This window comes from Notamacropus eugenii, chromosome 1, assembly GCF_028372415.1.
Source record: "Notamacropus eugenii isolate mMacEug1 chromosome 1, mMacEug1.pri_v2, whole genome shotgun sequence".
In the NCBI taxonomy this organism is placed as follows: Eukaryota; Metazoa; Chordata; class Mammalia; order Diprotodontia; family Macropodidae; genus Notamacropus; species Notamacropus eugenii.
Window position 1 is genome coordinate 574,868,529 of NC_092872.1, and position 21,278 is coordinate 574,889,806.

General features: G+C 33.2%; 1 protein-coding gene and 1 long non-coding RNA gene across 3 annotated transcripts in view; both read left to right on the forward strand.

Annotated features, from left to right (window-relative positions):
- The window catches only part of AGPAT5 (1-acylglycerol-3-phosphate O-acyltransferase 5), a 74,856-nt gene that overhangs the window by 15,597 nt on the left and 37,981 nt on the right, over positions 1–21,278 (forward strand). The window contains exons 3-4 of one of the 2 annotated variants that reach the window (XM_072634379.1): positions 2,655–2,770; positions 9,081–9,170. In XM_072634379.1, coding sequence (XP_072490480.1) covers positions 2,655–2,770; positions 9,081–9,170 — 206 coding nt within the window. The remainder of the gene's footprint in view (positions 1–2,654; positions 2,771–9,080; positions 9,171–21,278) is intronic. The other variant, XM_072634381.1, reaches the window with a different exon arrangement.
- LOC140520444 (uncharacterized) lies at positions 9,177–21,079 on the forward strand. Its single transcript, XR_011972502.1, has 2 exons — positions 9,177–18,332; positions 20,499–21,079. It is a non-coding gene; the product is annotated as an uncharacterized lncRNA (long non-coding RNA).

Below are 21,278 nucleotides of genomic sequence, written 5' to 3' on the forward strand. Positions count from 1 at the left end.
TTTTTCAGATTAGAGGAAAGACTTAAGAGAAATGAAATAACTAACTTGTCAAGGGTTACATACAGCCGGTCAGAGCTGGAGCCAGATGGACTAGATTATAGTGTTTTAACTCCTAGCCCAGTGTTCTTTTTACTTTCATTAAGTTGTTTTACTTTAGAATTGTGACCCTAAGTTATGAAGAAAAGGTTGAATTATGTTTTGTGTATTCTGTATATATAGACAGGGAAGTGTTTAGTTCTTCATTGATTTTGGATGAATTTTTGGTGCTTCAAAGTGGGAGGTGGCAACATTAGTAGTGAGGAAGATAACTCTTAGCTATCATGAAAACTAAACAAATAATATCCTTAGAACTTATTGTCATTTAAGAGATCATTTAGCTCCATAACAGAACTAGAACTGGAATCCAGATTCCTGACTGACTTCAGTTTTGTTCTACTGTGTCATGTTTTCCATTCTGTGAGGGATCTGGGATATACCACCAGTAACCACTACCTTAAAACAAAATTTCTTTCATGATATAGATGGGATATGAATCAAAGAGGTTCTGGGAATACCTGTTCAGGTAACAGGATTGTTGAGGGGGAAGTGACAGAGAGTCAAACAAACTCTGGATATCAGGAAGGTATGCCCATCAAGATTGGACCATACTCTAAGTACTATGTTGTGAAATTATTGCTTAACCTATAAGAGAAGCCTGTGGATTTTCCCAGAGAAGAATTATGTAATTTGAAACTTGGGAGGTACCTTAATGATCATTTGGTACAACTCATGGGAAAGAAATCTGTACTAAAATGTGCCCAACTAGTGGTAAATGCCACCTTTGTCTTGTAGATCTTTTTGGACAGTTCTAATTGTTTTTCTTGGCATGAAACCTCAATTTACCTTTTTTTTACCATTTACCATAGCTATGCTCTTGGTTGTGCCACTTAAAGTCCAAATGAAAAAAGTCTAGTTTCTTTTCCTCATGACAGACCTTCAAATACTTGAAGATAAGTTTCATATACCCTTGAGTCTTCTCTTCTTCAGGCTAAAAATGCCTAGTACCTTCAAACCTTCATTCATTCCAATAAGATACTAATCTTTCTTATAGTTGGTGACTACCATGTTTATAAAGAAAATTTCTAAATTGACATCTACAGTGCTCTTTGTAATCCCATATTTTAAATTTGTAATATCCATGTGGAAATTTCCACATGGATATTCTATTCACATGTTAATCTTAGCATTGCCAACTTTACCATCCAAAATATATTTTGCTCTTTTATAAATTCTAGATTACTCTCAGTATCAGTACTCTGCCCAATGTCCACAGCAGAATATTTTTTTATTGCTTCCTGTCTTTTATCCCTTGCATTTTATTTGTCATCAGGACCTACTTTTTTATGTCATAGTTTTGACTTTATGCTTCCCATTTCCATACTCTCTAGGACCTTGCAATCTTGTGCCAATATGGCTGCAACACCTTCACAGTCTTCTCTTTTTCAGTATATTTATTCATTTGTGTGCCCAAATAATAGAAGTACCCTTTCAAGCATGAACCGTGTTTTTCTCTTCTTTTTAAGAATCTATTTCTTGTTTTAGCAAAAAATCCAGATGTTTCTCCTTGTCTTTCACGGTCTTATATCACTTATGCACCTTTCTTTTATCCCATCTCCTGCTATTACCTTTCCCAGGCCTTCTCTTTAAGTGAAGTAAATTCACTTGCTATTATCTATATATAGCTTGAATATTTCCATTTCTGTACTTACATGTAAATTTGACATTCCCTTTGCTTAGAATACCATCCTCTTTAAAAATTATTAAAAATAACTTCTTAAAAGTTTTCTGTTATGAATTTCACCAGATCCTATTTTTCTGTTTAACACTTTTTAAAAAAGTCTTTTTGTACTACTAAATTTTGCTGTACTTTTGGTTTATAGTTTGCTCTGTAAATGTATTTTCTTCAGTTAGCGCATATCTATCTATCTATCTATCTATCTATCTATCTATCTATCTATCTATCTATCAGCTAAGTGTAAGTCTCATGAGGGTAGGGACCATGTTTTTCCTGCGTACTTCCATACCACTTCCCATGTGTCTCTGCACATCAAATTCTTACTAAATCTCTGTCAGGGGTAGGGAACCAGTGGCCTTGAGGCCACATGTGGCCTTCTAGGCCCTTGAATACAGCCTTTTGACTGGGTCCAAGTTTTAAACAGAACAAATCCTTTTATTAAGGGGATTTGTTCTTTGAAGAAGGCCTTAGGTTCCCCATCCCTGATCCAAGCTGTCTTTTCTGTTATGGATCCCATTTGAATTTTTCAGTCAACAGAAGTTAGTTAAAAACAAAAGAAATCCACAATTTATGTTTTTGTGTTATTCCCCATTTCCATTTTAGAAGAGAAAATTTTTTTTGCCATATTTTTGTATTTTTTGTCCCTTAAATAAGTTTTATTTATGATTGGGCTTTTTTTAAATGATCATTTAATTCCTGTGATATTTAAGAAAAATGTAATAGTATTTTGCTTCCTTAGGGGCTAATTTTATAACTTTATTACATCTAAAATTATTTAATTATATCTAATATCATTTTGTTTTAAATTATAGAGTAGGTAGAAATTTTAGGCAACTTTTGAAGCAGTTTTGCACTAATGAGTTTGGGTTTGTTTTGGCAGTTGACTGGATTATTGCTGACATTTTGGCAATCAGGCAGAATGCTCTTGGACATGTACGCTATGTTCTGAAAAATGGCTTAAAGTGGCTTCCCTTATATGGGTGGTATTTTTCTCAGGTAATTTTTTTTCATTTATTTTAAGTTTTATGTTATTATTGTAGACCCCAGCATCTTATACTAAACTGAAATACTTTTATGATAAGCTTCTTTCTAATGGTATATGTAGATGATTTGAAAGAATTTTAAAATGTAGTAAGTTTAAAACTTTAAAGTGTATAAAAGATAAAAGTAATTGTGAAGGTATGTTATTTCATGTAATATTACCTTAAAGAATAAAATGGTAAAGGTAAAAAAATGCTCTCCAGGATTATATATCCCTTAGTAATTAGTCATTAATTCCTTATGCTCTTTCCCCTATTTATAAAGTGTAACTGTCCATATTTTTATTTTTCCTGCAAAAATTATTTGACATTTAAAATTTTCTCAAGTATGAAAGTTATCATGTCTGTGAAAATTAATAAGGTATAGGTCATATTTGTAATATAGAGGGTAATTTTTAAAATAGTTGAAGGATATAGATGTCAGACTATAGAAAGGTTTTGCATTATTACCATGAATAATGGATACCCCCATTAGTTTGTGTCATCCATAAATTTAATTATCTGTTATACTTGTTTTGAATTTATATTTTATTCGTATTTTTCATTCATTGTCCTGTGCTACATTTTCCCCTTTACTGCTCTTTTTATACCTCCCTAAATTCCTTAAAATTAAAACCCATATTATCTTACTGACAAATAAAAATGATTATGTGTTGTGTGAGAACTTTTGACTTCATCAGACTGGCAAAAGAGGGTCCATGACAAAAAAGATTAAGAACACCTGCTTTAATACTCCTAGGTTATAAAGCAGGTACCAAATATGTACTGATGAGAAACTTTCCTATTGAGATAATTCTATACCAATGAACAAATAATCAAAGGTCCCTTTACGTGTACGTGTACGTGTCCCTTTACTATGAGTATCTGTATTTTAAGAAAAATAATTACTGACTTCGGGATTTTGTAAGAGGTTCATATTGTTATATCTTATCTAACAACAGATATTCTTATTTTTGTTTGATAATAAATACGTATTATTTTCATTCACATTTAGTAATAAAACTAAAACTCGATATAATGGATATGTAAACAGAATTTTGTTCTGAGGTTTATAATTGCTAAGGTCTTTGTGAACTGCTTTATGTAGAATTTGACTAAAATTTTTTTTTTTTATCAAAAGTAGGAATCAAATAAAGGAAATAACAGAAACTTATGATGAGGTTTTTCAAGATAAATCAAATTGGCCTGAACAGTTATATCTAAAGATTTATCTTAAGATTTTAGGACAAAATTGTCAGATCAAAAAGTGGCCTCTAATAATTCACTAAATTTATTTTATATCTGCTTTCCAAATAATGCCTACTATTTCACCAGAGTTTTTACTAACTTTTTTCCTTTTACAAGTTATTTTGTATCTTCTTACTGTTTTTTAGCTCCTAAATACAAAACTTCCATTCTTTCTATTTATCTTTTTGTGCTATTATATCATCAGTGATAGGGAATCAAAGAATGTCAAAATTAAAAGGACATTAATGATCACCTAGGCATTGCTCCAATTTCACTTATAGAATAAGTTGAGCCTACATAGGTTTTTCCATGAAATTTAAAGTTAATGTAATTTTTAGTAGCCTATTGTTTATAAGTATATTAATTTTTTAAAAGATGCCTAGAGTTAATTAATAGATGCTGGTATATTTGTGAATTCTTTGTTATTTTTTGATCTATACTTTCATCACTAGGGATTTTCCTCTTTTCTTTACACTTATTAATGACATCTGCATTTATATAGTGTTTTGTGGTTAAAAAGTGTGTGTGTGCATGTGCATGTGTATGTGTTATATGTATGTGCCTATATACATATATATACACATATATACATGTATAGATATATTTAAAAAAACCATGAGGTAGATAGTATCATAGTTAGCAGTGATGATAACATTAGTTACTTATATTTAAATTGTATTCTACAGAATTCCTTTTAGGAATCTCATTTAATCTTCCAAACAATCCTGTGAAGTAGGTATAGTTATAAGTGTTATTTATTAGTCAACTAGCATTTATTCAACACTGTGTACCAGGCGTTGTGCTAAGTACTGAGATTATAGAGAAGGGCAAGAAACAGCCCCTGCTCTCAGTGGCGGTGCTATCAGTATAACTGGAGAGACAACATGTATACGACTATATAATAGAAACAACAAACAAGATATATGCACACATACATGCATACATGATAAATTAGGGATAGTCTCAGAGGGAAGGAGGGACTGGGAAAAGCCTCTTAGGTGGAATATTAGCAGAGATTTAGAGGAAGTCAGGGAAACTAGAAGGTAGAGATGAGGAAGGATATTCTGGGTACAGAGGTCAAAAATTTTGTCTAGAATTGGAATGTCTTGTCTGAGGAACAGCAAGGGCAGCATCAGTATAGTGGTAGAGTGTGCTAAGGGGAGTAAAGTATATGAAGACTGGAAAAGGAGGAAGGGCTCTAAAAGCCAAATATAACATTTCATATTTAATTCTGGATATAATAGGGACCTCCTGAAGTTGATTGAATCAGAGGGGTGACATTGGGTAGCTAGGTAGTGCAGTGAATAGAGAGCCAGACCAGGAGTCAGGAAGATCTGAGTTTAAATCCAATCTCTGACACTTACTAGCTATGTGACCCTGAGCAAGTCACTTAACCCTGTTTGGCTTAATTTTCCTCATCTGCAAAATAGGCTGGAGAAGGAAATTGCAAACCACTCCAGTATCTTTGCCAAGAAAATCCCAATGGGAGTCATGAAGAGTTGGAGACAACTGAAAACTGACTGAACAGCAATATCTTCAGACTTGTCCTTTAGAAAGTTCAGTTTGACAGTTGAATGCAGGATCGATTGGAGTGAGGAGAGATTTGAAGCAGGTAGAACAACAGGTTATTGCAATAATCCAGTAATGAGGTGATAAGGGCCTGTCATCAGTGTGGTGGAGAGAATGGACAAATACAAAAGATGCCATAAAAAAGTTGAAATGACCCAGATTTGACAACTGAATTGCATTATGGGGAGATGAGAGTGAAGAGTTAAAGATAATGCCTGGATTTTGAATCTTTGTGACTGGGAGGATGGTGGTGCCCAAGAAAGAAATAGAGAAGTTAGGAAAAGGGGATGATTTGAGGGAAAAGATGGCTATTGCTGACTTGACCTCTCAGTGTTCATTGAAAACCAGAAGCCATGGGAGAAAATCCTTAGAACACATACACATATAAATCAAGCAAAATAAATCAAGATAATAGTCATATCCAAAAATATTTGTCTCTTTATCTTGTGTCTATTACCTCTTTATCAGGAGGTGAGTAACATGTTTCATCACAGGTCCTCTGGAGACATGGTTGTTCATTGCAGTGATCAGCATTCTTAAATCTTTTAAAAGTTGTTTTTCTTTCTAATTTTGCTGTCCTCTATAAATTATTATTCTGATGCTGCCTATTTCATTTTGTATCACTTCACACTACCTAGGACTTCCTGAAATTATTTCTTTGATTGCTCCTTATGGTACAAAAAATATTCATGTACTACACTTTGCTCTTCTATTTCTTAGTTGTCTACCACTAGATTCAAGTATTTTACTTGCCCCCGCCATTTTTAATCCACCTTCAAGATTAAGAACTATGTTTTGCTTCGGTATTCCCTCCCAAGTATTATCCTCCCACTAAATCCCTCTGCCCCTTCTCTTTTCCCCTTGTTTGTCTGCTGAATTTGCTTTACTTCTATACGAAGCTTTATATGATAGTGCACATGTATTCAGTCTCCCTTTGTTAATTGTAGATGAGTGAAGTTTATCTAATGCCCACTTTCTTCACTCCTTCCTCCATGTTCTCATACAAATGTATTGATGAGGATTTATCCATTTATGGATAAATAAATCTATCCATTTTTGAGGAATAACAAGTTATACCCTCTTTTTCCTTCTCTCTGTACTGTTTTTCCCCACTTATTCTACATTTTACTCTCCTCTTGAATTTCTCATAACAGAAACTGTTTCTCTCAGGACCTTTTTTTTTAAACTCCTTGAATGCCTTTTGAGGTCATTACCATCTTGAAGTGATACTTCTCTATTTTTTTCCTATTAACATTTTAGCACTCTGTCATCCTACAACTCCTTTCAGTTTCTTACGTAAATTTACCTTTCCAAGTCTCTCTGGGTTTTTGTGTTTGTATTTCAAAATTCCTTTTCGGCTATGGTCTTTTTTTCAAAGCTGCGTGAAAGTTCCCTCCTCCATTTACCTGCCTATAGGTTGTATTCAGCTTTACAGGGTAAGTCATTCTAGTTTTGTCTTTTGGAATATTATAAGATTTCTTCTTGAATATAACATATGCTGTCCAATCTCGTGTGAGCCTTCTGAATTCTTGAAGTATCTTTTCTTTGGGGGGAGCTGTGGATTTTGACTATAGCATTCCTGAGACTTTTCCTTTTGAGAATCCTTTCAGGAGATGATTAGTAAATTCCTTCCACTTTTACTTTGATCTTTGGTTATAATAGACCTGGGCAGTTTTAATTTATGATTTCTTGTAATATAGTGTCAAAGTTGTTTTTTTTTTTTTAAACATAGTTTTCAGGGAGTCCAATGATTCTTAGTGATCTCTCTTTGCTCTGTTTTCCTGGTCAGTTTTGTTTTTTTAAACTCAGCTATCTTACTCCCTTGAGCAATGCAGACCAGTATCTTTTGTACCATGAACTGTCTTAGAGAATTGTCTAAAGCAGCTTTCCGGTCTCTACACAGTGTTGGTTCCTATAAATAGCAATATTAGCACATTGCCAAAAATCCCAAATTTCTACAAAAGCCCTTATTTATGCACAGTGTAAACAGATGATAAGACAAATATTATGTTATTTAAGGTTTAGGTATGTGGGATGGTTGAAAAACAGAAATTTTCCTTGTTTAAATCAGTAATTACTATATAGAGTTTCTATCTATCTATCTATCTATCTATCTATCATCTATCTATCTTTAACACTATCCATTAATTTTTTTGCTATTTTGTATTTTAAAAAAATCATTCAGTAGCCAATCTTGGGACTTGTCTCCAACACAATAGCACCTTATTCTTATCCTTAAACAGGACCCAAATCTGACTCCTTCCTCAACTCTGTAAGCTACCAGCCTCTTCACTGTCCAGCTACTCCCAGCTGGGTGTCATGGTCTTCAGGATAGTTATAACTCCTGTGTGATACTCAAAACAGTCAGAGATCAGATGGTTTGGGGAAAATTGCCACTAATCCTCAAGCTCAAGGGTCACTTTTTGCCTTTAGCTGAGATCCTTCAGAGGTCAGACTCTCTTCTGAGTTCGTGATTTTTCAGTAAGAACCCTTCTCATGCCCACCCTAATTCCTCTTCCCCTTTTTTTGTTTTTTGGATGGGATAGATTGAGGTTTTATATATATATATATATATATACACACATATATATATATAATAAGCAAGCATGTAAAGGATATGACTCATTTTATCTATAAACCCATTCTTTTTCCAAATTTATCTGTTTCTAATAAAGAACACCACTCCCTTTCTAGTTATCTAAATTTTTAGCCTTATTGTCATCTTTGACTCCTCATTTTCCTTCATTTCACATAAATCTGGTTGTTTGCCATATCCTCTATTCTTAGAGCTACAACTCTAGTTCAGGCCCTTAACACTCATCATCTGGACTATTGACATTAATCATATACAGATTAGAGATTTATGTTAAAATTTTTATTAATAGGTGTGGCTGGTTTTACATCCCACCCCTGATACTCACTAGCTGTATGATGTTTAATTTTTCTACTGTGTTCTTATTTGTAAAATGATGCCTACCTCATAGGATTGTTTTAAGATTGAGATCAAATAATTTGTGTAAAGCATTTTGTAAACCTTAAAGCACTATATAAATGTTAATTAGAATTACCACTAATATTATATTTCGAAAAGAATAAAGTTGGCCAAAAATGCCAGTTTTCTTAAAGAGAGCTTAAAATGAAAACATGATTCATCCCTAAGTATGAATAGAAAAAGAAATACTGCTACTGACTAGAACTGAAAGTTTTTTCTTATTTAAGCATAAATTATTCTTTGTATCAGCCCATTCTGTTTAATACCCATTACTATTGCAACCTGATTTATTTGACTACACGGAATTGTTGATTTAAGAATAATGTGTAAGGGATACTGAGAATACCATAGTTCTACTATCTTAAGAAAATACTTTTATTGTTTTTGTATATATAAAGTTTGTCTTTTTAACACTTTATATTGTGAGTTCTAATCAATAAAGATGAAGTAATTTCTTCTTTAATTTTCTCTTTTTAAGCATGGAGGAATCTATGTAAAACGAAGTGCCAAATTTAATGAATTGGAAATGAGAAACAAGTTACAGAGACAGATGGATACAGGCACTCCAGTAAGATTATGCTATGTTTTCCCTTTATTAATGTAATTGTTATTTGCTTATCATCCAATATATTTTAATTGAAGAAGACTCTTTTTCTTAGGGTAAATTTCACATTGCTTTTAGTTAAGGAGATTTCATTTTTTGACAGCTCTCATTCATTAGATAATCTGCAAAGTCCCTTTTAGTTACAAATTCTATTATCTGTTTTATTCAGTGCATTTTTGTTGGGGTTGTGTATAGATAAGCACAAAATGAATGAATAAAGGTATTAACTAAAAATATAGCTGAAATTAACATTTTCAATTTTATCTCTTTTATTCAATGCACAAATATAATACAGACTTAGCAAAAACTAAATGGCCATCTGTCTTTCAACAGTAAACCTTTTTGTGTTGAGGATAGTTTTTTAAAATTGCATTCATAGAATTATTTGAAAGTTGTTTTAGTTTTAATAAATTTGCAAACTTAAAACCATAGTCATATTTTGTAATGGCATGATTTTGCTACCCAAAAAGTTTTCCATAATTTTGTATTAAAAGTATATTGTTTGCTACTAAATTACTTTTTCCCATGACTTCTCTTTAGAACCAAAGCTCAGTGATTGTGATTGTTAGATTTTGATTTGTTCTTGATTTAATAGCATATTTCTGTTTAATTGACTCAAACTCAAGTGATAAATTGTAGATCATTTTAAAGATGATAATTTTAATTTAGTCTAGTGAATCATGAATAAATTTAATAATGATAAATTTATATTTTTCTCTTACCGTAAAAACCCTGTTATTGCTGGATATTTTTGCATTTATCAACATGAAAGCTTTAAAAATGTTAATGTACTTAGTATTGGAAACTTGCGAACTCCCTGTGAGAAGACTTCCTTTGCCAATACAGATCAACATCTATTCCACAATATAGTATTAGATAATTGCCCAGAATTCTATGAGATTAAGTGATTTACCCAGGTTCACATGGCCAGTAAGTGTTGGAGGTAGGACTTGAACCCAAGTTCTCCTGACCTGGAGACTATTTATCTTCTATACCACATTGTTGTTGTGTTTGTCTTTTGTTGTCAAAGAAGACCATGCCATCACAGAAATGATGACGTGACTTGCACTTGACTTTGTTTTGAGTGAGGGAGGGCTGTGCAAAGTCATCAGCCTCACTTCTCCTCTGGAGCCTTCTGAATCCAGTGACCAGATATTCATCAGGACAACTGGAAATGGCCTAGGATGAAATGGGAGACCTTGGGCCCCTATAGGCCAAGGTCCATTCAGGTACTCGCTTAGGGTGAGGTAATGCCCATTCAGTGAATAGCTCTGTTTAAGAAGTAGTCAGGGGATGATGGCCCCTTTTATGAGGCAAAGAAAAATAACTGCATCAGGCTGAGAGTTACTATTGATAATCACTCTTAAGCCAGGAGGATCCAGAAAACAGCCCTTAAGTGGAGCTTGGGCAGGGGCCTAGTGTTGTCTAATCTATGGGCTTCCGAGTGCATTTAGGTTCCAGGTTTTTGGGAAAGGAAGAAAAAAATCTAGCCAGTAAACCCAAAGTTAACTGGGCTTCCTCTGACCATCCAACTATACCACATAAGCTGTTCATAAGTAAGCAAAATCAAAACTTTTGTATTATAATTTAGCAGAGCTAGCAAAATTGGTTTCTGTATGTATATTTAAAATTTAATATATTTAAATATTTTGTACATTATATATTATTTAAAATATATAAAATAATAGTATATTTAAGTATTCCTCAAGCTTGAACTTTTAAAAATTTTGTTTAGAGGTGTCACACAGCCTGGTGTTTCACTTTAGTGCATTCCTTAATTTTAAGCATTACTTACCTATTATGTCACATTGTAAGTATGAGTTTAGTAAGGCAGAGCACTAGTCCAAAGTCTTGAGTCTCTGAGGACTTGCCAGTGCTAGGTGTCAAATTAGTATTGCCTCAATAATTAGAACAGGGAATTCTGATTTTTCAAAGATTTATTTTTAAGGGAAGAATCTAATACCTTAAATAAGTACAGTAGAACCTCGGTTCATGAATTTAATTTGTTCCAAGATTCTGTTTGTCATGCAATTTGTTCATGTTGCAAAGTGAATTTTCCCATTGGAAATAATGTAAAGTCTGATGATCGGTACTACATCCCCAAAAATATTCACATAAAAATAATTGTTTATAATTTTAAGTAAGTCTTTTTCTCCCTAATGCACCAGAAATACCATATCAATGATTAATACACACACCAAAAAATAAAATAAATTAACTTGCACTTTACCTTTGAGAAGAGTAGTGGCTGGCGTGAGAGAGATGAGAGGGAGGAGAAGGAGGAAGGGTTATTGCTTGGAAGGAGAATCTCCTTCTGTGAGAACATCGGGGATTTCAATGTGGGTAGTGTTTTCTGTTATGCTACTTTCACTGTAAGACTTACACTACTGCCTTCACTTATTTTTCCTTTTTTAGAAGCACTGTAATGTTTTGACTCACTGATTTTTTTTTCTTTACATTCACTTCTGACTAGGAACCTAACAGCACTTGTTTTTGACTTTTTAAAAAAATTTGTTTTCAGTTTTCAACAATCACTTCAATAAGTTTTAAATTTTCTCCCCTTCCTTCCCCTCCCTCCCTCCCTGAGACGGCATGCAATTTTATATGGGTTAAAAATAAAAACATTGCCCTAGTTGAACATCATCCCTTCGTGAGCCATTCAGGTCCAAACATGATGTTCATACCGTGAATTTTTGCTCATCCTGCAAGACAAATTTTGCAAAAAACTTTTCCTCATCCAGTGAAAGCATATGTAAACTTGTAAAACGAGGTTCTACTGTGTTGTAAATAGTACTTTACAGGCAGCTATGTGACACAGTGGATAAAGTGCTGAACCTGAAGTCAGGAAGACCTGAGTTCAAATTCTATCTCAGATACTTAATAGATTTTCGACCCTAGGCAAATCACTTAACTTCTTGTTGCCTCAGTTTTCTCAGCTTTCAAATAGAAATAATTCTAGCAGTTACCTCCCAGGGTTGTTGTGAGCATCAAATGAATTACTATTTGTAAAGCACTTAGTGCACTTCCTGCCACTTAGTAGGTGTTTAATAAATATTCTTTCTCTTTACTACCACCTTAAAAGCTTATTATGTACTATCATGTATTTACACTCATTCATTATAATACATAGTCTATATTGTTATTAGACATTTAGGAGGTGGAACAAATGTTACTGATGTCATGGAGAGAGGTAGGATTTTGTTTGTTTATATACACATATATCTTGTACATATGATTAAGATTATTTCCCTCCAAAGAATCTAGTTTCACTGGGTCTTTTATTTAAAAAAGAAATACTGTTAGTTATTTCTCAAGACTTTGTTTTTCCCTCTTTGAATCTAGATTAGTAATCTCTCGTATGTCTTTAGCTTCTATTCTTTATCTAGGTGCTGATTAATGTCCTTTTGTATATAGTCTTAAGATTCTTATCAGTTTCCTGTAAATTTTGGTAACTTGATAGTTTTAACAGATACCTTTCAGACAGAAATGAGAAATATTAATAAAATTAGCCTCAGGTTACTTTGCTTTTATAAATAATAAAACTATTTTAGTTTTATAAGAAGTTTATAAGTCTTTTATTGGTTCACTAGCAAAGCTTGGATTTCAGATTACTTTAAGAATTATACCTTGCTTATTAAGTCTATGCCTACCAACAAAAGGAATTCAGCAAACACTAATCACGTAAGTGTAAGGAAAAGTGTTCAGTGCTAGAGATGCAAGGACAAAAATGAAAATCTCTTTCCTAAAAGAAACTTTTATTCTCTGGAGAAGTGGAGTGGATATACCATGCAGCTACATAAGTAAACTATAAGATAGGGAATGCCAGACAAAGCATTGGAAGAGCATTAAAGGAAGATAAGGATCTTGGATGACTAAGATGAAGGAGGAGTGAATTCCGGGCTTTGGGGTATAACTTGTACTACTTAAGCAGAGAATGGCATATCATGGAACAGAAAGTAGTCTAATTTGATTGGAATGGAAAAATTTATTTACAAAAGGTCAATTGGAGCCATATCATGGAGTGTCTTAAATTTTTTTCTTTTTATTTTGTGTGTATATTTCAGTTTTCAGCAATCATTTCCATAAGTCTTAAGTTTTCTTCCCCTCCCTTTTCCCTTCCTCCCCAAGATGTCATGCAATCTTATATGGGTTCTTCACATACATTCTTATTAAGTACATTTCACATTAGTCATGTTGCAAAGAAGAATTAAAATGAATGGGAGAAATCATAAAACAAAACAAAACATAACACAAGAGAAAAATTCATTCTTTGTTCCAATTCCATAGCTCTTTCTCTGGATGTGGATGGCATTTTACCTCGAGTCCTTTGGGAATGTTTTAGGTCCTTGTGTTGCTGTGAAGGTCTAAGTCTATCAGAAACAGTCTTTGCACATTATGGCTTTACTGTGTATAATGGTCTCCTGGCTCTGCTCATTTCACTCAGCATCAGTTCATATAAATCTTTCAATTGGGGAATGGCTTGTATTCTTATAAATTTTTTTAAAAAATTATTTGTTTTCAGTTTTCTACAATCATTTCCATATGTCTTAGATTTTTTTTCCCTTCCCTCCCCACTTCCTCCCTGAGATGGCATGCAGTCTTATATAGGTTCTACACATACATTCTTATTAAATATATTTTCACTTTAGTCATGTTGCATAGAAGAATTAAAATGAATGGGAGAAACCATAACACAAAACATACCACAAGAGAAAATGGTCTGCTTCATTCTGTGATCCAGTTCCATAGTTCTTTCTCTGGATTTGGAAGGCATTTTGCCTTAAGAGACCATTGGGAATTATTTAGGTCCTTGCAATGCTGTGAAGGACTTAAGTCTACCAGAAAAATTCCTTGCACACTGTTGTTTGTTGCTGTGTGCACAGTTCTCCTGGTTCTGCTCCTTTCACTCAGCATCAGTTCATATAAGTCTTTCCAGGCCTCTCTGAAGTCTTCCTGTTCATCATTTCTTATAGCACAATAGTATTCCATTTCATTCATATATCACAGCTTGTTCAGCCATTCCCCAATTGATGGACATCCCCTTGATTTCCAGTTTTTGACCGTCACAAAGGGGCTGCTATAAATATTTTTGTACATGTGGAATCATTTCCCATTTTTATGATCTCTTTGGGATACAGTCCCAGAAGCAATATTACTGGGTCAAGGGGTATGCACATTTTTGTAGCCCTTTGGACATAGTTCCAAATTGCTCTCCAGAATGGTTGGATCAGTTCATAGCTCCGCCAACAATGAATTAGTGTTCCAAGTCTCCTATATCTTCTCCAACATTTATCATCTTCCTGTTTTATCAAGTTAGCCAATCTGATAGGTGTGATGTGGTACCTCAAGAGTTGTTTTGATTTGCATCTAATCAATAGTGATTTAGAGCACTTTTTCATGTGACTATAGATAGCTTTAATTTCTTCATCTGAAAAACTGCCTGTTCGTATCCTTTGACCATTTATCAATTGGGGAATGACTTCTTATAAATTTGACTCTGTTCTCTTTATATTTTAGAAATGAGGCTATTATCACAGGAGTGTCTTAAATTTTAAACTGAAGAGTTTGTATTTTGTCGTAGAAGCAAGAGAAAACACATTAAGATTTTATGATAAAAGTAGTAATGTGCTCAAATCTGTGCCTGAGGAAGATTATTTTTGTTGTGTGAAGGATAGATGGATTGATGAAGGGGAAATATGAAAACAGGGAGACCAACTAGAGTGCTTATTGTGGTAAAGGCAAGTAGCAATAAGAGAGTCTGGATTTTGGTGGTTGTGTGGATAGAGGGCCTGTCTGTGAGTAACTTTTGGACTTTTTTTCAGTTCAAGGTGGACTGGAAAACCTTGGCCAGTGATTAGATGTGGATTTGAGGAGCAGCATATGGTACTCAATGTTTAGTTAATTGTTTTGCCTTTGTCAAAGGAAAATATTGGAGCTATTCCCATTTCCCTGATTGTTTTGTGAAATAGTTCAGAAATATGAGAAAAATGATAGGGGTTAATTAAACTAAGTGTTTTATACTTAATTGCTAAACTAGATGGAAATTTCTAGCCTCTCCTCTCTTTCTCCCCTGAGTGAAAATGACTCTTTGGACTCAATTTTTCACAGAATTTTCCAGTAGATCTCTCTTTTGTACTTATCTCTGTCTTCCTTATATCTTAGTTGTTTGTGTATATTTCTTTCCTTTCTTGGTTAAACTCCTTAAAAGCAGGGCATGTATTATATTTATTTTAGTATTCTCAGTAGAGGCAATGAAGTGGCAATGGATAGAACACTGGACCTACAATCAGGAAGACCTGAGTTCAAATCTGGCCTCAAACACTTAATAGCTATGTGACTCTTGGCACTTAAACACTTTCTGCCTCAGTTTCCTCAGCTGTAAAATGGGGATAATAACAGCACCTATCTTATAGAGTTGTTGTAAGGATCAGATAAGATAATAGCACATGGAAGCCACTATACAATGCTTATTCTCTTCCTTTTCTAGTACACTTCAGTGTACATATTGGGCTTTAAATAAATATTTCTTGAATTGAATATTGATGAATTCTTTTTTTGTGTGTGTTTTTAGCATGTAGCACGGTGCGTCACATAATAGGTGTTTAAAAATGCTAATTGATTGTTTTCAGTGCTTAATTAAACTGATTCTATTACATATCCTTTTCTCAGAAGATCTGTTAACTGTACTTCTATTTAGCTATAATATATCTTTCATTTTTGTTTATGATGAGAGTGTCAGTATGAACTTGATTCAGTTTCCTCTAACTGTTGGAGCCATAGATGTGAAGCTAAAGATGAAGCTAGCTGGTGCAGTAGATGGAGGACTGGGCCCAGGAGTCAGGAAGACCCAAGTTCAAATCCAGCCTCTGATACTGAATAGCCCTGTGTGACCCAGGGCTAGTTGCTTCTGTCTGTTTTAGTTTCCTCAACCGTAAAATGGGGATAATAATAGCACCTATCTCCTAGGATTATTTTGAGGATCAATGAAATAATATTTGTAAAGTGTACACAGAGTAGAAGCTTAATAAGTGCTAATTCCCTTTCCTTCACAGTATTTCTGAAATCATTTAGTTCAATTCCCCTCACATGAAAGATGAGAAAAGTGAGGTCTGGAGAGGTTTGAGTGAATTGATCAAGATTACGCAACTAGAAAGTAGCAGGGACATGATATTAACCCTTAAAAATTTTTTTTTTACCCTAAATATAGGGCTCTTTCTATTGTGGGAATGTGATTTGTTGGTCATTGAATTCAGATTATATTTTAACAGTACCAGCTATTATATTAATTTTTGTAGTTGGCCTAAAGGATGATTGGTATCACCTAATAGAAACAGAGAAATCAGGTTTTGATTGGTGTTCATAATAATTATGAAATATTTATTCTAGATTTACTGAAATTCCTTAATAACAAAATAAACTGTCTAATATGATATACATATATGTATATAGATGTTTCTTTGACAATTACAATATATGTTACCAATGTGTATATGCTTTTCTATATATCATGATCCTGTCAAAGAAGAACATTAATGTTATACCCTGTGCTTAGGTACAAGTCTGCCAGAAATTTTAAAAATTTTACTATTATTTTATGTCTAAGCCTTTTGAAGATGATGTCAAAACTGATATAATTCCCTTTTGTTTGTTTTATCATAACCCAAGACTTTTTGAGGTAGTATATATAAGACTATTCATATAATATGTTAAAATGGCTATAAAATATAATATGTTAAAATAGAATTTGGGGTTAGCACTCCATAGTAGCTAGTTCCTTCTTCTAGACTACTGCTTCCAGGTTTGAAAAGGATTTCTTACTTCCAATCAATAGCTTCACCTCAATGCCAAAGAAAACCCTGCCTTTAGGTTGGTCTATGCAACAATGATGATAACATAAAGACCAGAGTTATGTTTTGCTATGACCCTTAATCCATGTCCTCAGGAAAGGCCTTTTGTCCTCAACCTCTCCTACCTTAAACTTTTAAGTGTGGACATTTTTTTCTTTAGGTTAGAGAAATATATCTTAATATTTTCAGTTTTACTAAAGAGGAGTTTTTTAAAAATAATGTTTTATTTTTACCCCAATTACATGTTAAAACAAATTTTTTAACATTTTATCTTTTACTCTTTCCCTTCTCCTCTTACTGAGATGATAGTAAGCAATACAATATATGTTATACCTGTGCAATCATGTAAAAACATTTCCATATTTGTCATTTTGTACAAGCAGACTTGAACAACAAAAGAATGAAAGAAAAAAGTGTGCTTCAGTTTATATTCTGACAATATCAGTTCTTTCTCTGGAGGTAGATGGCATGCTTCATCATGAGTCCTTTGGGATTGTCTTGGATAATTATATTGCTGAGAATAGCTAAGTGGTTCATTGTTCTTCATTGTACAATATTGCTTTTACTGTGTACAATGTTCTCCTGGTTCTGCTCGCTTTACTTTGCATCAGTTCATGTAAGTCTTGCCAGGTTTTTCTGAAGTCATCCTGCTTATCTTTTCTTATGGTACAGTAACATTTCATCACAATCATGTACCACAGCTTGTTCAAACAAACCCCAATCAATGTGCATTTCCCTCAGTTTCCAATTCTTAGCCCCCACAAAAAGAGCTGCTATAAATATTTTTGTTCAAATAGGTTCTTTTACTATACAGTCTTAGCAGTGGTATTGCTGGATCAAAGGGTAAAAAGGTTTTTTAATATGCTTCCTAGTGCTGTACTAACCAGGGTACTTAATTTAATCAGAATATTCTTTACCCAGTGGCATCAGAAAATAATTACCAAATTTTGTGTGTATAGCATATGTATATATATAGTATAATATAGGCATATTATATATGTGTATATGTAGTATTATATGTAATGAATACAAACTCTTTGAACATGCCATCATGAATTGATTTATCTGATAATGCTAGTAATTTGGGAACAACATCAAGGAAAGCTTCAAGGGTTAACATGGGTGTTCGTTATTGCTGTTATTAGTCATTTAGGCTATGGAAGTATTTGAAGGACAGATTTCTTTGCCCTTTGGAAAAAACATTATATACTACATGACTGAAGATGATTTTGGAGACAGAAAACATAAAAGCTATGTTTACTAGAGCAGAGTGAGAAAGGTAAGAGCTTGAGTGGATTTATAAACATTTCTTATATGAACCTAATGGTGATTCTACATGCAAGTGAATCAGAACAAATCATATAATTAAACTTAAAATTTTGTGTATTATGTTTTTAAGAAGATCATGATGGGGCAAAATATATTTCAACTATTGAGACAGACCAATAAATAGAAATAGTTTTATGAATTTACCAACTTTAATGAAAGTTTGCTTTGAAAAGAATACTACGGCATGCTGATGTATATGTTATCTTAATTTCTTTTCTTTTGTTCTCTTAAACTGGTAGCCAGAGGTTGTTCAAATAAATTAACCATTACCCTTGAACCTTAATAATATGCTCTTTTAATATTGATTATAGTTTTGTAGTACTTCCATATAGATTTTATTTACATTGTTGTAGTCATTTTGTATCTTTTCATTCACTTTTCATTCTGCATTATTTCTCATCTTCCTATGTTTCTCTAAATCCTTGAAATTTGCCATTACTTAGGGTTCATTATGTTCATAAACAACAATTGGTTCAGTGTCTTCAATATTTATTTGGGCATATATTGTGTTTTTAGATTTTTGCAATATACTCCTTTTTTTTTTTGCCATTAGTAATGTTCATGGTGCAGTACTGAAACCTGTCATATGACATGGAGTAACATTTCATGTTGTATTCCGTATTATCTTCTAGAATAGTTTGAACAAATTCACAATTCCATCAACTGTTAAATTAGCATTCTTATTTCCCCATATCCCCTCTAACAAAGAATTTTCCCATTTTGAGCATTTTTGCTAGCCTATGTATGTGAGATGATATAGCATCAAAATTTTCTTTCTTATACTGATTTTATGGTTTTTCAGGTGGTTATTGACTATATTTTATTTGAAAACCATTTGTTCTTATCATTTGACCATTATTTTTTTTGTCTATGAGCATAGTTTTATGTTAAAAAAATCATCCCTGCTTCTTGGTGATGAAGGAAACATACAGATACTAGAATGTATTGTGCATGTGCACTAATTCTATGAACTTTGGCAATCAGAATAGAACATAAAACATTTGAACTAACTATAAAATTTAGGTATAATAAGATTACAAACTTTATTGGGCTACTTGTAAACTGTTTCAAATCTCCCAGCCTCCGCATTGGGAAATTCTCTTTTTCATCATGAGAAATACATCAGAAGAGCCAGGAGTAATGGAATATGAGAAACATTTAAAAGTTAGCAAAAAGTGATATATTCCATGAATTTTCTCAATCATTCTGGAAAACAATTTGGGATGCTAAAGAAGTGATGAAAATATCCATATCCTTTGACCAAGGGATATCACTTATTGCTAGGCATATCTCCTAAGGAAGTGAAAGGTAGAACATACTCATATTTATATCATAATTTTTATGGCAGCAAAGACCTGGAAACAAAGTAGGTGTCTATGGATTGTTTAATGCCTGAGTAAATCATGGTACAGTATTGTGATGGAAAAACATAAGAAATAATATAGAATCAAGTAAACAGACCAAAAAAAAAAAATAGCAAAATAACTGTAGCGATGTAAATAAATGGAAAGAACAACCGCACCAAACCATTGAAACTGAATGCTGTATCAGAAGTCACATATACTATTAAACTAGGTCGACATTGATTAGTTTTGCTGGTATTTTTTCTTTATTCTTATAAGGGATGATTAGTAGGGGAGAAATATTATGAAATAAAGGCAATTAAAATATAAGAAATTCAAATAACTATACTTTTTGAATGGTTAGGTACAAGAATTTACTTAATATTTTTCAAGATAGAAATACATGCCCTAAGAAATACATGCCCTAAGAAGAAGGATCTTTAGTGAGCTTGAGAAATAAAATATAATCTTGCTAGTATTTTGGATATGAAAGGCAGATTTATCTTGGTATCCTCCTTGCTACCTGTATTTCCTCAAAAGATAACAGCAACAATAATAGCTAGTAGTGCTAACTATAATAATAGATAGTAGTGCTTACTATCTTCCATGCACTGTGCTTAGTGCTTTGCAATTATTATCTCATTTGATCCTCATCTTTAGGAGGTAGGTGCTATTATTATCCCCATTTTACAGTTGAAGTGACTGAGGCAAATAGACATTAAGTGACTTGCCCAGAGTCACAGAGGTAATAACTCTGGTCTTTCTGATTTCAGGTCCAGCATCCTATACATTGTGCCACCTAGATGCCCATGGTGAAGACTGTAACCCATCCATGCCTACCTGACTTATAGCTATTATCTGTATCCTCCCAGAACCTCATGGGATGTTTTAGGGGTCATGCACAAATTGTTAGAGGTCTTTCTCATACTTTGCAAAGATTTCAGTGGAGAAAGTCAACTGTCCATGTTTTCTTTCCTTGTCCCTGTTATGTAATCTTTTTATTAATGAATTTTTAAAAAAATGTTCTCCTTTACAACTGTTCTGTGTAACTTTTTATTTATATTGGGTTACAATTTGTTTATGCCTACCATATGCATTTCCATTCATTCATTGCCTTTTGAGTGGGTGATCTTCACTTTTAGTTCTTTGGAGATAGTAGAATTGAATCCTGGCAATATTCTAGTACATATTCTTAAAAGAGATGGTTGGTAAATGTCTAAAAAAGGAACTAATGATCACAGAGATATAGCATGCCTACTTGACCCTTTATCTTTTTTTTGTGACAAGGTTACTAGATTAGGTCAAGGGAATGCTGTATAGTTTGACTTCATTTTAATAAAACATTTTTTTTTTATTTAACTTTTAACATTTATTTTCACAAAATTTTGGGTTACAAATTTTCTCCCCTTTTATTCCCTCCCCCCCCCAAACCCAAGCATTCTAATTGCCCCTGTGACCAATCTGCTCTCTCCTCTATCCTCTCTCCCTGTCCATGTCTCCGTCTTCTCTTTTGTCCTGTAGGGCCAGATAGCTTTCTTGACCCCTTAACCTGT